Source organism: Bombyx mandarina, chromosome 23 (genome assembly GCF_030267445.1).
Source record: "Bombyx mandarina strain Sakado chromosome 23, ASM3026744v2".
Lineage (NCBI taxonomy): Eukaryota > Metazoa > Arthropoda > Insecta > Lepidoptera > Bombycidae > Bombyx > Bombyx mandarina.
The window spans coordinates 6,401,815-6,416,753 of NC_143229.1; the positions used below are offsets into that span (position 1 = coordinate 6,401,815).

The 14,939-nt window shown below is 34.0% G+C and overlaps 1 protein-coding gene across 1 annotated transcript; it reads right to left on the minus strand.

The window, feature by feature from the left end:
• Positions 1–1,433: 1,433 nt before the first annotated feature.
• kar (monocarboxylate transporter 10-like protein kar) lies at positions 1,434–13,157 on the minus strand. Its single transcript, XM_028181478.2, has 3 exons — positions 12,598–13,157; positions 5,002–6,102; positions 1,434–4,928 (listed from the first exon to the last, which is right to left on the minus strand). The coding sequence occupies exons 1-3, from the start codon at positions 12,851–12,853 to the stop codon at positions 4,870–4,872; spliced, it is 1,416 nt and encodes a 471-aa protein (XP_028037279.2). The 5' UTR covers positions 12,854–13,157; the 3' UTR covers positions 1,434–4,869.
• Between the last annotated feature and the right edge of the window lie 1,782 nt (positions 13,158–14,939).

Consider the following 14,939-nt stretch of genomic DNA (forward strand, 5'->3'; position numbering starts at 1 on the left):
GGAATAGAGTTCCGTTAACTAATAACATAACATACCTAATAATTATTATTTATTAATATGATCACATGGGAATAGAGTTCCGTTAACTAATAACATAACATACCTAATAATAATTATTTATTAATATGATTACATGGGAATAGAGTTCCGTTAACTAATAACATAACATACCTAATAATAATTATTAATTAATATGATCACATGGGAATAGAGTTCCGTTAACTAATAACATAACATACCTAATAATTATTATTTATTAATATGATCACATGGGAATAGAATTCCGTTAACTAATAACATAACATACCTAATAATAATAATTTATTAATATGATCACATGGGAATAGAGTTCCGTTAACTAATAACATAACATACCTAATAATTATTATTTATTAATATGATCACATGGGAATAGAGTTCCGTTAACTAATAACATAACATATTATTTTCATTATTCACTTCGGTTTCACAAATCCTCGACAGTTCTGATCGAAAATTGTCAAGTATTAGAAACATCGGAAATAGTCGGATAAAACCGTAGAAGTAACATAAATTAGAATCACTACTTTACTAAGACAGTTCAGTTTTATTTCTAACGTAGTTTAGAAACTCTCACCAATATTTTAAGTGTTTAATTTAGGAAGTCATTCTCAATATAAAAAATCACCACTGGCTTAAATTATGTATTTGGTACGGACTTGATTTTAAGATTATTATTACTGAGAACATCAGTCAAAAATTATGAACGAGAACTCACAGAATATAAAGAATATTATAGTCATCTACACATAGGTATGTCCCTAGCAATTCACTATGCCGTATACTCCTCTGCCTACAAAAGTTACAAATATATAATACCAATAACTGTTCGGCAATGGATATCATTTAAGTAGATAAATCCCTTTCATGTGAGGAATTATATTAGATCAATTAAAAAATATCAGCACCTACTTTTCTTTACTTTTAAAATTACCATTGGACGAATTATGTATACGTAGATTTTTTCGGATGTAAATATCATCTATGTAAAACAATTTTGAAGTCTTAAACCAGTATCGCTTAAATCATACTAGAAAAGACGACCAGTCACAGGATGACGTTTCCACTTAATAAGCTTGCTTATTGGTAAAGTACCGTCAGAACAATTTACTATTTTGGTCTATTAGGTTAATTGAAAATAACGACTACTTTATCGACATTTCTGCTACGAATTGCGAACTCTCAAAATATGGTAGAGCAGCGGAGATGCTTGTTTGTTTATACCATTAGTTGTTATTCTCCACAGATTCATACTTCAGTGTTATTCTCGCTCAATGCGTAATTTTTATCTCTACTGGACAGTTTGTCCGCTAGAGATAAAAGTACAATAAATGCTTGCACTTACTTCACACAAAATGGAGTTTACAAAATAAAACAAACAATAAAACAAGATATTTATTTAATAAAATTTTATTTAGTATATCGGCACGTTGCGCTTGGGAGCCTTAACATAGTAAATCAAATACATATGTATTCATAGTTCTATTTTTTTAGCAATGCACAATTTTATTATTTAGTAATTTTGTACATTTCAATGTAAGCTAGATATATCGATATAATTTTGTTATTTCGAGCAATTCAAAATTCGAGTAAAGATTCGTTAAATTTGTCAATGCCGATATTTTTTTGATTTAAATAAATAAATACTTCTGACCGTGAAAAAAATATATATTTACATATTCATATAAAACTTCAACAGTATGCAAATTACATTTTATAATTGTTACTAGGTTACTAAAAATAACAAGAGTTACATGTAATTTTATTCTTACATACCTATGATTTACATAGATTATCTAAGTTAATGATCAATGATTATGGTTTCACTATCACAGTCAATATACCTAACGTACTTTTGATAAATAAACGTATAAATGATAAAAACCTATACAATAAACCATCGCAAAATATTAACATCCACTAATTTGAACAAAGAACCATTATCATTAGCAATTATTTGATGCGTAAATCAATTCAACTGTAATACAAACATGTGACGCATTATTGTAGATATGAAGGCACATTATCACTTAACAATATGTAGTTACCGTAAAAATTTATCATTTTAAAAATATATATACTTAATCAATTTTATTGAATAATTCATCTTCATCTGATTATGCATGCAATTTAATTATCACACATCGTTGTGATTTTGTTAAATTATTGCTAATTTTTTTATAATTGAAATTCATACTGGACTATAACGATTCAACTTCGTTAGACTTTAAAAAACATTTATTTAAAATATATTATGATCATGACATCATGAATAAAAAAATGCACTATTTAATAAAACAAATGACCTCTTACCTACCTAACCTCATCGACTAATGTCTACTATAGAAGCACTTTTAAATAAATACATTCTTTACGTATTACGTACCTATTTATTAGAGGAAACGGGCTGTAATCCGTAAGATACGAGCACTAGAAATTTTATTAACTTTATTATTAAACTTTATTAACAAAAAATACTTGTCTAATTGGTAAAATTTAGTAACTTCATATGAACCCGCACTCAATCAATTCGGAATCACCGTAATTACTACCTATTGCTTACAGACACGGTTCCCTAACGTTAAGTGTCTATGAGATATTATTCCATAAAATATTTATAAACTACACAAATTCAATGTAAATACGGCAATAATATGATATATAATGCATATTACCATATATAGTAATATTTTTACTTTAATCGCCTTAATAATATTCGTGTCTAAATTGTTTATGTTTAGTTTGAGAGGCATTGAATAATCTAATGACCTTAAGAATAGTATATATATATATATATAGAATAGTATAGCCTTACAGAGAGAAAATGCACAGTAATTTGTAGAACACATTTGTATTTTTCTACAATTATTTTGTCATGTTTCATGCTTAGTCCTACTCCACGCAAGATTGACCTTCTATATCAGCTATAAATTTTGCTTAATACGCAATATTTATCTTTATAATTAAAGATGCGTTTGATTTGGTATTAGCATCAACAGTTCCAATGTTTTTAACTGAACTTCAATTTTGGCTACCCCATTCAAATATCTGAAGAAGTTTTTTTCTAGATATTTTTTCCAAATTTTGAACTATGGCTCTCATGTAAAGTTGCAAAAATGTCGCTTAAACCAAATAGTCTTTCACCTCTCGGTATATTATTATACATATATAATTTTGAAGATCGCAACGAAATTTCACTGTAGGTGCGTAATAAAAACCACTTTTGAAACATAGTGTCGACAACAAAAATTACAGTTGTACAAAATTTATTTATTCTACTGCTAATATTAATTCTATGTTCGAATTATTTCGAATATATTACCGACTATATTACTATATTTTTAAAATTTCCGATTAGAATAATAAAAAATAATTAAAAAACGCCAAAGTAAACTAAGATTGGCTGAACAATTTCATAGTGTATTTATAGTATTTGAAAACTATGGGAATGTGGCTCGACAATAATTTGACTTTACTAAATATCCATCTCAAATTTAGTATTCCTTCTTTAATATTTAAAGTGTGACACTTATGATCGGGACGAAAATAGCCAAATAACAACATATTGACCGTCGTGATCCCGACATAGATATGAAGAAAATAACAGACAGAATAAACTGCGGTTGTATTTCTCACAAAAAAAAACTTTTACAGCAATAAAATTTAGATCGTTAAATTTTCATGGAATTTTAAAACGCTGATTACGTATTTAGTTCGGTTAAAATATTTATGAGTAAGAAAAAATAGGTATTAATTTAGTTGTACCGCAATTTATTGTTCTGAAGATGTACAATGGCACAATAGATAATTTAATACAGGGACGTGTTAAAAAAATATAATTATATACTAGAAGGTCCCAATATCCCGTCAACTTTTCTATTAGTTAGAAAGTATAGTTGCATGGTGTACATGTCACACCGTGAAAATAAGGTAATTCGAATCAATAATACAGATAACCCTCCCATATCACGGTATTTTATAATACGGTTCCACTCTAACACGAAAAGCAAAATTCCCCAAAACCCTCTTATAACACGGTACTTCTACAACACGATAACGAGATTTTTCTTTAAAATTATTAAAAAAATTACATTAAGCACTATGAACACACAATATATGGGAATATCCGAAAATTTACATGATGATGATTATGAGTATTTAGAGTATTATGAGTATGATGTTTCATTCAGAAAAATTACTCTCTTTTTTGTGCTGGCTTCTAATCTCATATAACACGGCTTCGCACAACACATGATTTTGTAGGAACGTATCTACCGCTTTATAGGAGGGTAACCTGTATACACATTATGCACTATGAGAATATTATTATAATTATAGACTCTAATCAGTAACAACCAACATTGTGGAGAAAATTGAAGGAAGTCACTATTAAAAAAAAAACAATCTAAAATATTTTAACTCTAGTTTGAACTGTTTTACTGTAGGTACAATTGTGGCACTGTCCGAAATAAATTTATTATAGCGTCTCGTTTCAACACTTAATATACCTATTCAAATAAAATTTCAGTTTGCAATATTTCCATTGAAAATATTTAATTTTTCAAAATAATAACATGGTAACACGGTATTAAAAATATAATTAAAAACTATATAAATAAAACTAAACATAATAAACTAGGAACTTTAAATGGTAACTAAAACAATGCATTTAAATGCAGAAATAGACATGTACGAAATAAATTACACGCATAATGCCAAGAAAATGAACAGTTTCATGTTACTTACAAGGTAAATTGCATACATGAAAAATGTGGTATAAAACAGAAATTTCTTGCTCATAAAACAACGGCCGCAAATGTACTCTAGTTGTTATAAAGCTGTCTGTTGCTTAGCATTCCCATTTGAAACTAGCAGCGGTATCGATTTTTCTGTAATGTAGTAAAACCATGATTTATACTGAAATTATTAATATTATTTAAAATGTATTATAACGCAACTCACCAACATCTGAAGGAGCTTGGCCATTAGTAACAATTTCAGTCTCTCCATTTTGCCGTTGGAAATGTACGGAAAACATTAAAGTTGCTCCAACAATAGGCGATATTCCCGCCAAAACGAAAGGTAACGTATAAGATCCACTTAATCGATATATATAAGCAGCGATCGGTGGACCCGCGGAAAGTGGCATTGCAGACATCCCTAACATGCAACCTATTGCTTGAGCTGCGTATGCTCTACCACATAACTGAATAGCGATTGGCCCTATGAGGGCGATGAACGCTCCATCAAATATACCCATTCCAAGTGAAATGACCACTACCATGGAGAAAGATCTAACAAATGGCAAAGCTATTGTCAGAATTCCTATTACATAAAAAGAAATTTGTTGCAACAAAATTTTGTTTATTCTTGGTTTATCAGCTAAAACTCCAAACAATAATCTACCCATACCAGATGTTATCGCTATGCACTGTAAAGGCACATTGTAATTAGCACCGGGAAAATTATTATTCATAAACTTTTTAATGTGAACGTAACTCACAAAATAGCCAAACAAAGCTACAGGCATCGATAATGCCCAAAATCTATACTTTCTGTTTTTCCAAATTTGTATATTGATTATTTTCGTTAAAAAGGATTTGAGATTTCCATCTCTCCTCGAAGGTTTTGGAATATTCATCAAGGGCTTAAACAGCAAGCCGCAAAGAGCAACGCCGAATGTCAAAAGACCTAAGAACCGAAACAACCAGTGCAAACCGTAATTATTCAGCATATACTCCATGAGGGAAGGTATGAACGCAGTGAAAACAGAGCTTCCTACTGTTACAAGACCGTTAACTAAGCCCAAGTGTTTTTTGAAATAGTGTCCCAATATTGCTAGAGACGGGGTATAAGCAAAAGATGCTCCCAGACCATACATAATACTATATGTAAAATAGAGAGCATTGATGTTGTCAATGACGAACGAAGATACAATTAAACCAAGTGCGGCGATGGTTCCGCCTAATACCGCCGTCAAGCGTATTCCCACTATTCCTGTCAGCACTCCAGACAAAGGCGACAGCAAAAACGTCATACCCATAGTCAAGGCACCAACCAGAGCTGCGAACAAAATAAGTTTTCAATATTTCACATATTATGATATAAAGACAAAAAAATAGTTATAGTGGCTTGGGGCCAGGATCCCGTAACTTTGATCATTAGCTGAACAAATTTAGAATTAGAGATCCTCTAACAACTTTCTGTTTCTCTGTATCATATTATTATGTATTTAACTGTATACGAGATTTTGACTAGATATTCTAATTCTATCCTTCGAACCGAAACGAATGAGAGCTTCATATTAGCCCATCTCATCAGTGCCCACAATTTCTGGGTTACACTGCTAAAATTCTAGGCCAATGGCCAGATTTTGAGCTCTTTTAACGTTGTGACATTAAAGTAAGAGTGCGCTTCGTAGGATATTTCCCAAAACGAATTCATCTTGCCTAAAAGATAAGACACCCAGTGCATTTGTATCGAGCGATGCGACTGCGGCGGAGTTAGAATCCCTAAAGCAGGTACCGTTTTTTCTAATGAAATACGTACTTAACATATATTCAAGAATGACTAGCACAATGAAGGAATAAAATCATGCAATAAAAATCAAACTCGCGAAAATTATAATTTGCGTAATAACTGGTGGTAGGACTTCTTGTGAGTCCACACGGGTAGGTGCTACCACTCTGCCATTTCTGCCGTGAAGCAGTAATGCGTTTCAGTTTCAAGAGTAGAGCCGTTGTATAATTGACCTGAGACTTAAAACTCATGTCTCAAAGTGGGTTGCGGCATTTACGTTGTTGATGTCTATAGGTTCCGGTAACCACTTAACACCGAGTGAACTAGATCGTCCACTCGGCTAAACAATAAGAAAAAAAGATTTATGAGTATAGGAACTAAGCAAAAAGAGGGACTTTGTTTGGTACTTATTTCCGATCATGAGAAATAGGCTGGGCCTGATAGGTGTGAAAAAATCCAGAAGTCTTGCTCTCATACTCCGCTGCCTTATTTCTGCAAGATAATGGGGTTCACAAAGATTATATATCGACTTCAGTCATATTGGGTGTCGAAGGTCATAAGTCACGACGGTCATCAACGCCAGTCGGAAAAAATGCTTTAACCTCAAAGTCAGCTAATAAGTAAACGGTAGTTCGAAAAAAAACGATATTATTAACGATATTAGAAACAATATGAAAAGTTATTATTCTTTTTAGTTTTTCTCGGTATGCCACGTAGTGATTCGACAATAAATGTAATTTTTTTTTATGCTTAGATGGGTGGACTAGCTCACAGCCCACCTGGTGTTAAGTGGTTACTGGAGACCATAGACATTTACAACGCAAATGCGCCACCCACCTTGAGATATAAGTTCTAAAATCTCAGTATAGTTACAACGGCTGCCCCACCCTTCAAGCCGAAACACATTACTGCTTCACGGCAGAAATAGGCGGGGTGGTGGTACCTACCCGTGCGGACTCACATGAGGTCCTACCACCAGTAATTACGCAAATTATAATTTTGCGGGTTTGATTTTTATTACACGATGTTATTCCTTCACCGTGGAAGCCGATCGTGAACATTGGTTAAGTACATAATTCATTAGAAAAATTGGTACCCGCCTGCGGGATTCGAACACCGGTGCATCGCTAGATACAAATGCACCGGACGTCTTATCCTTTAGGCCACGACGACTTCAAAATAATGTAAATAATAAATGTAAACCAAATTTTCCTGGACACTACCTTATCACACACAGACTATGAAATTCGAGTAATGATTTCAAGGCCAAATAACAATACATCGTAATTGATTCGATTGCAAAATCATTTCGGCAGAGCAGTAAGTACTGTTTTGAAAACAACAATATTGACGAGATGATTTTAGTCAACATATTTTACATCAGTTATTAAAATTAAAGAAACGTAATCTTATTTATATTAAACACTAGCTGACCCGGCAGACTTCGTAGTGCCTCAATCGATGAATAGAAGTATAAAAACTTTTGTATAAAAAAAAATAAAAAAATAAAAACAAACAAAAGGAATCTGTCCGACGGGGGACACATCAAACGAAAAACAAAATTTTTATTTTTATTTAACTCCGAGCATTTTCATATTTATCTACCTTTTAAACCTTCTCTGGACTTCTACAAATAATTCAAGACCAAAATTAGCCAAATCAGTCCAGCCGTTCTCGAGTTTTAGCGAGACTAACAAACAGCAATTCATTTTTATATACCTAGTCAGGTCATAAGTATTGTCACACAGTAAAAACTTTTCTTTTAGAATGCTGGCCACAAAAAAGTTTATTGAATTCGAATTTCGAATTGTTCATGAAAATAAAAATGTATACTTTTAGAATTTTACTCATTTTTAAATATGGAGTGGACGTTTAAAGAAGACCGTGTTGCAGTTATTGCGTTGCATCGTTGCGGTTACGCGCCAATTCAAATTTTTAACATACTGAAAAATTTGAATATAACCAAAAGATTCGTTTATCGTACCATCAAACGATACAATGAAGACTCTAGTGTAGATGACAGGTCAAGAAGTGGTCGCCCTCGGTCTGTTAGGACTCCAGCAGTGATAAAAGCTGTGAAGGCGCGAATTCAAAGAAATCCCAAACGTAAGCAGAAACTGTTGGCCCTTCAGATGGGGTTAAGTAGAACCACGGTGAAAAGGGTGTTAAATGAAGACTTAGGGCTTCGGGCATATCGAAGAAAAACAGGACATCGTTTAAATGCTCGTCTAATGGACCTGAGACTGAAGAGATGCCGCGCTTTGTTGAAGCGGTACGCGGGAAAAAAATATCGGGAAATTCTTTTTTCGGATGAAAAATTTTTTACCGTAAAAGAGAGCTACAACAAACAAAATGATAAGGTGTACGCACACAGTAGTGAAGAAGCGAGCAACCGTATTCCGCGTGTCCAACGAGGTCATTTTCCATCCTCGCTCATGGTATGGTTGGGAGTTTCTTATTGGGGCTTAACAGAGGTACATTTTTGTGAGAAAGGTGTAAAAACGAATGCAGTTGTGTATCAAAATACAGTCCTGACGAACCTTGTGGAACCTGTTTCTCATACCATGTTCAATAACAGGCACTGGGTATTCCAACAAGATTCGGCGCCAGCTCATAGAGCGAAGAGCACACAAGACTAGCTGGCGGCACGTGAAATCGACTTCATCCGGCACGAAGACTGGCCCTCCTCCAGTCCAGATTTGAATCCGTTAGATTACAAGATATGGCAACACTTGCGAGGAAAAGGCGTGCTCAAAGCCTCATCCCAATTTGGAGTCACTCAAGACATCCTTGATTAAGGCAGCCGCCGATATTGACATGGACCTCGTTCGTGCTGCGATAGACGACTGGCCGCGCAGATTGAAGGCCTGTATTCAAATCACGGAGGTCATTTTGAATAAACTTTAGTGTCATAAGAATCTATGTTTTGTTAAGTTCATTTTGGTATATGAATGGTTACATAATGACAAAACTTGTTTCAATTATTTTACATTAAACATGTGACAGAATTTATGACCTGACTAGGTATATAGATTTGGATATTTTACATCAACTACACCCGAATGAATAGTTTGATTAAAAAATTAAATTATACAATTGACCCACTCCTTCCCCTTAGAAAACCAGGACTTGTAACTCCGGCGATACAGTGAACATAGAAATTTACCACGAAAACGTAAACCCATTAATGCTTACAAAAGACGTAAAGGTATAGACGCATTGGCACATTTCTCGATTGAAAATAATGTCTTTATTTTCAATACAGGTATGAAACCTGAAAAACTAGAGTTATGCTCAGTCAATCGTCCTTTTTCTAGAGCGAGGTGGTAGAGTCATAAAAATAATTTTATGATGTGCTCATTACTAATTACTTTGCTTTTGTTTCGCATTTGTCAATAATTAGGATTTTTTAGCTGGTGAAAACACGTGTTTCCGACTTCTTATTACCTGAGTTTACTTGGGTTTCTTCACAATCTCAATTAGTCTTGAAACTTGTGGTTTCTACAGTAAAGATATCTTAAAATGGGGAAAGCACGCGAACTTAGCAGTGAAGTGCGTTTTGCCATCGTTATTTTACACGAACGTGAGATTGCTTCAAAACTGAAGTTTTTGAAGGCTTGTGTTCATAACACAATAACTCGATATAGGGATACGGACCATTTTCAGGATAGTCCACGCTCGGGAAGGCCGAGAGCTGCCACGTCTAGTGAAGATAATTTCATTATTGTTACCAGCGAGCGAAATAGACGCTTAACAGCATCAGAAATCCGCGTTGAAGTAAACAAAACCCGAGTAAAACCTTTATCATTGACTACAGTAAGACGGCGATTGAGAAATGCTAAGTTTATAGTCGCGTCGGCGTTCGAAAACCTCTGCTACGGGCACAAAACAAGAAAAAACGGATGCAATGGGCTTTTGCCCATTGAGATTGGACTGAAAAAGATTATAAAAAAGTTATTTGGAGCAATGAATCCAAGTTTGAACTATTCGATTCAAAACGAAGAATTTACGTTCGACGCAGTGTCCAAGAAAAGATTGTTTCCAGACTGTGTAGTCCTTACAATCAATTATGGAGGTGGCTCAATTATGGTCTAAGGTTGCTTCTGTAGCCAAAAAGGAACAGTTCCAAAAATTTTGAGAGCAAATTGCCATTCCTTCCGGATTGCGATTAATTGGAGATGGATTCATTTTCCAACAATATTATCCAAAGAATGAGGTGTTAAAAACATGGTTTGGCCTCATCAGAGCCCGAAAATCTATCCCATTGAACTTTTGTGGGAAGAGCTTGATAGGAACGTCCGTAATCGTGGCCCATCCTCGCAAGAAGAAATGTGGAACGCTTTATGCGAAAATTAGAGCAATATATCACAAGACACCATTAACAAATTAATTGCCGTATGCCGAAACTTCTGAAAAATTCAGAATTTAAAGAAGGTTTTTTTGATGAAAAACCACTTTAGATAACTATAGCCTTATTAGCATGGACAGTTATTATTTCTTTACGCTTTTAACACGTTGATCGCCACATGAAAAATCGAGTATTTTCATTTAGGCCACAGTGTTCACCAGTGAGCCTTATCTCACTGTACCGTTCGGGCCATGAGGGTCACCCGTGAGCCACATGAGGGTTTCAACGTAAACGCTTCCTTCAAGCTACAGATTGCGACTATCTAACAAAACGCATATGGAAGTGAGCTGAACCGAACGCCGAATTTTCAAATCCAATAGAAAGTTATAGTATTAATCAAGATTATATCCTTTTAAAATATATTGAAAACTATGTGATAAAAGTCACTAATTTTTATCTTCCGTGCAAATTGTCGCATTTTATAAATTTTAGAATGAAAATCTCATGTTGATAAAAACTACGGATTCCCTGATTTTGGGTTGGCCCAAATGGGAGGGCTGTATGTCCTTCAAGTGTTAAAGTATATTGTTCCTCAATCAGTGCTTTATTAGAGGACTAAACAGACTAATTAAGCATTGCATATTTTATTGGAGTTTTATTTTATTTTCCTACTTTAATTAAGGTAGTCTTAAACTTTTAGGCCGCAGTGTATTTCTCATATTTGAAGCCATGCAGCAGCATCAATTTTTCTGCAGTTTATATATCACTGATACCTTTACCGATTACCATTTGACAAGGTAACTGTTTTAGCATTCACAGCATGTTATGTTTGTCTTATTTCAACAATCTGCATTGGCAGGCTATGTAATTCACAGGTAGGCATTTAAATTATACTATAATGCTAACTTGATTGATTTTGCCAAAATACGCCTCCTTCAGGTAATGCTATTGAAATTATTTTTAATAATGTTCTATTTATTATTTTACAAGAAATAAAGTTAAGCATTCCACATTTAACAGCCTGCCATTAGAATTATGACACCAGAAAAGTCAGATCTGAATTTTGTATCTTTAACATAAGTACTAACTACAACCAGGTATAGATCCTAGTCCATGGCAACCAATGCTGCAAAAGTAAATGCAGCAAATTTTGCAAAATATAACAAGAGAATAGAACTTTCCATTAAGACATTTTAAATCCTTCTCTGTCCTTTAAGGATGGGGAATATACCTTTATATAACTATCTTGACGGTACTTGGTAACTTGAACAGTGCAATTCTAAAAAATCAAACTGAAATCCTCATTCTATATTCAGCTGTTCCTTTTGAGGCTTCGTGAAATCATTGTCAGTCAATGATGCAATCAAGTCATACACAAAGATTTTATTCAGATTAATAAATAATCTATTGATGAATCTCTAATCTAATGAATAATCTATTTAGATTAATAAAATTGGGTTAATAATAACATTGGTTGGATAAAATTGGTTCTTAATCTATTCAGATTAATAAAATTGATAATTGTAAACAGCTTGTGTGTGACTTATAGAATTTAATAACAATCATAAGTTATTGCTCTTAGGATGAATTAGGGTCGGTAAAATATAAATGAATAGATTTTATTTCGATCGAACGATTTTACAGTGAACTAGTAGCAAGTGTTAATTAGGTGTTCAGGTTTAAATACTTACCAGCACGGCTCTCTTCATTTGTGGCACCCTGTTCTTTTAATATTATCTCGAGAACGGGATATACAACACTGCAGGAATTTATTACCCCAAAAAGCAGTCCGTTGGTAAAAAATGATGCGAGAACAACCGCGTAAGCTCGGAAACCACCATCAGGAGGCTCTCGGACTTCTTCCTGATTAGCATTACCGTTGGTATCTACCTTGCTCCTTTCTTGAAGTAGGTCTGAATTTTCTTTTGGGTCGAGGTTCATTTTCATAAAATAATTTCAGTTAATACGATTGTAAATAGATATCACTAATTCATGAACATGTCCTAAAATTTTTAATAAAAATAAACCCTATTTTGTATATAAATTTACGATAACACACATAAACGAATATCTCTTTAATTCCACTAATATCTGTACATAGATTTTTATTTTTAAATTAAAATTCTGTAACAAATAAACAAGATCAAACTAATCAAATCCATGCTTGCTGTCTGTCTAGTAGGGATGTAGCCGGTCCAAAGAAAAACCGGTTTTTAGAGATACCAATAAACACCGGTTTTTAATTAAGAATATCGGTTTTTAATTAAGTTCGCGTTACGTTTACAGTTCACACCAGTGCTAACAGATCAAGTATACAAACTACCGTGCTGCTAAATAAAAAATACCTTGTTTCAAACTCAAATTACCGTGCATTACATTTAAAAACTACAGTGCCATTACCATGTAAAATATAAGAAAAAATTACTTTTGAACAAATTACATCAGAATTAAATAAAAATAAAGAGTTTTTTATTAGTGGATAATATAAATATGATCGTTAAGCCTATATAAAATATGCTCCCCTATTAATTGTATGAAGAAAAATTTTCGTTTGCATATAAATTTGTTTTATTTAGTGATTATTTAGGCTTTATGGAAAAACCTAAAAATACCTTACAAAACCGGTTTTTTGAGATAAAAATCGGTAATAAACCGAAGCCAGAAATTGTAATCGGTTCACATCGCTACTATAGTGTTTAAGTATGTATGGTGTGCAGAATCGATCTAAACGATTAAAAATTCGTTTAATAATAAAAATATTCGTTCGTTAGATCAATTTTTTTTAGTTTCAGAGGTTTTTATTACTACGAGTAATTAAATAGCTTAACACTATTTCATGCCTATCCCTTGCGCTTGCGACGAAGGGCTCAACAAGTAAATTAACCTTCAGACACAGCCCACTGAGTTTCTCGCCGGATCTTCTAAGTGGATCGCGTTCGCGTTTCCGATTCGGTGGTAGATTCTGCGAACACGGCTCTTGCTAGGGTGTTAGCAACGTCGTCAGGTTTGAGCTCCGTGAGCTCACCTACTAGTTAAGGTTAAGACAGATATCCAGTGGCGGACTTACCCTAAGGCCCGGTAGGCCCGGACCTAGGGCAGCCAGATTTAGGGGCGGCCCCAATCGTGTCAAAAAACTTATTAAATATAACGTATGGCGGGCGGACTGCACAGCATGGTGCAATCTATACCGCATAAAATTATTATTTTCCTAAATTTCTAAATCTATTTAGAAAAAAGTTGGCAATAAAGTAAGTTCATTATGTAGTCTCTACGGGGTGCTGAGAAAGGAGCGGCTGATAGCTTGGGCCTAGGGCGGCCGGGACTGCAAATCCGCCACTGCAGATATAGTGTTTTGTCGTAGATTGTCTGTTGTTGTAAGTAAGAAATCGAGATCTGGCTTTTTTACCTATCTATTCTTTAGTAGCTAAGGGGCTATACCATAAATGGAACTTGCCAAAACTAGCCCTAATAAGAGAAGTGCTTCGTTGAATCTATGACAGGATCGGAATCGCGATCCACTGAGAAGATCTGGTGATAAACTCAGTAGTTCGTGTCTGTGAGCGAGAACTGGCGGGAACGCAAGGAGGGAAGTGTAAATTATTATATTTTGTTATTTGGTGTTTCTTTAAGGTTCAGGGGTGTAATAATGGTGGTCTATTATGTTGCGATAGGGCACATTTTCCCACAATGAAATAAAATTGATAGGCGTGGCTTTTCGGTTTCTTCCAAAAGCGCACTAAAATCAAGGTTAATTCCCACCATTTTACCAGGACATCATTTTGTTTCTTCTCATCTGAATTGATCTAATTTCAGTCCAATTACAATTTCAAATAAATCGATTTCATTCATTCGGCTTGATTTTTCATATTATACAATTAACAATAATTGCGACACAGGCTTGCGTTTTTAATACCAAACGGGGTTCATTTCTCATAGCGCCTGAGCTCCAAGTCTGCAGAAAGGGCTGAGAGTACCGAGATCCTCGGAATCGAATTGTCGAACCAGGTAAAGAAATTAAATCAACTTTAAAAAT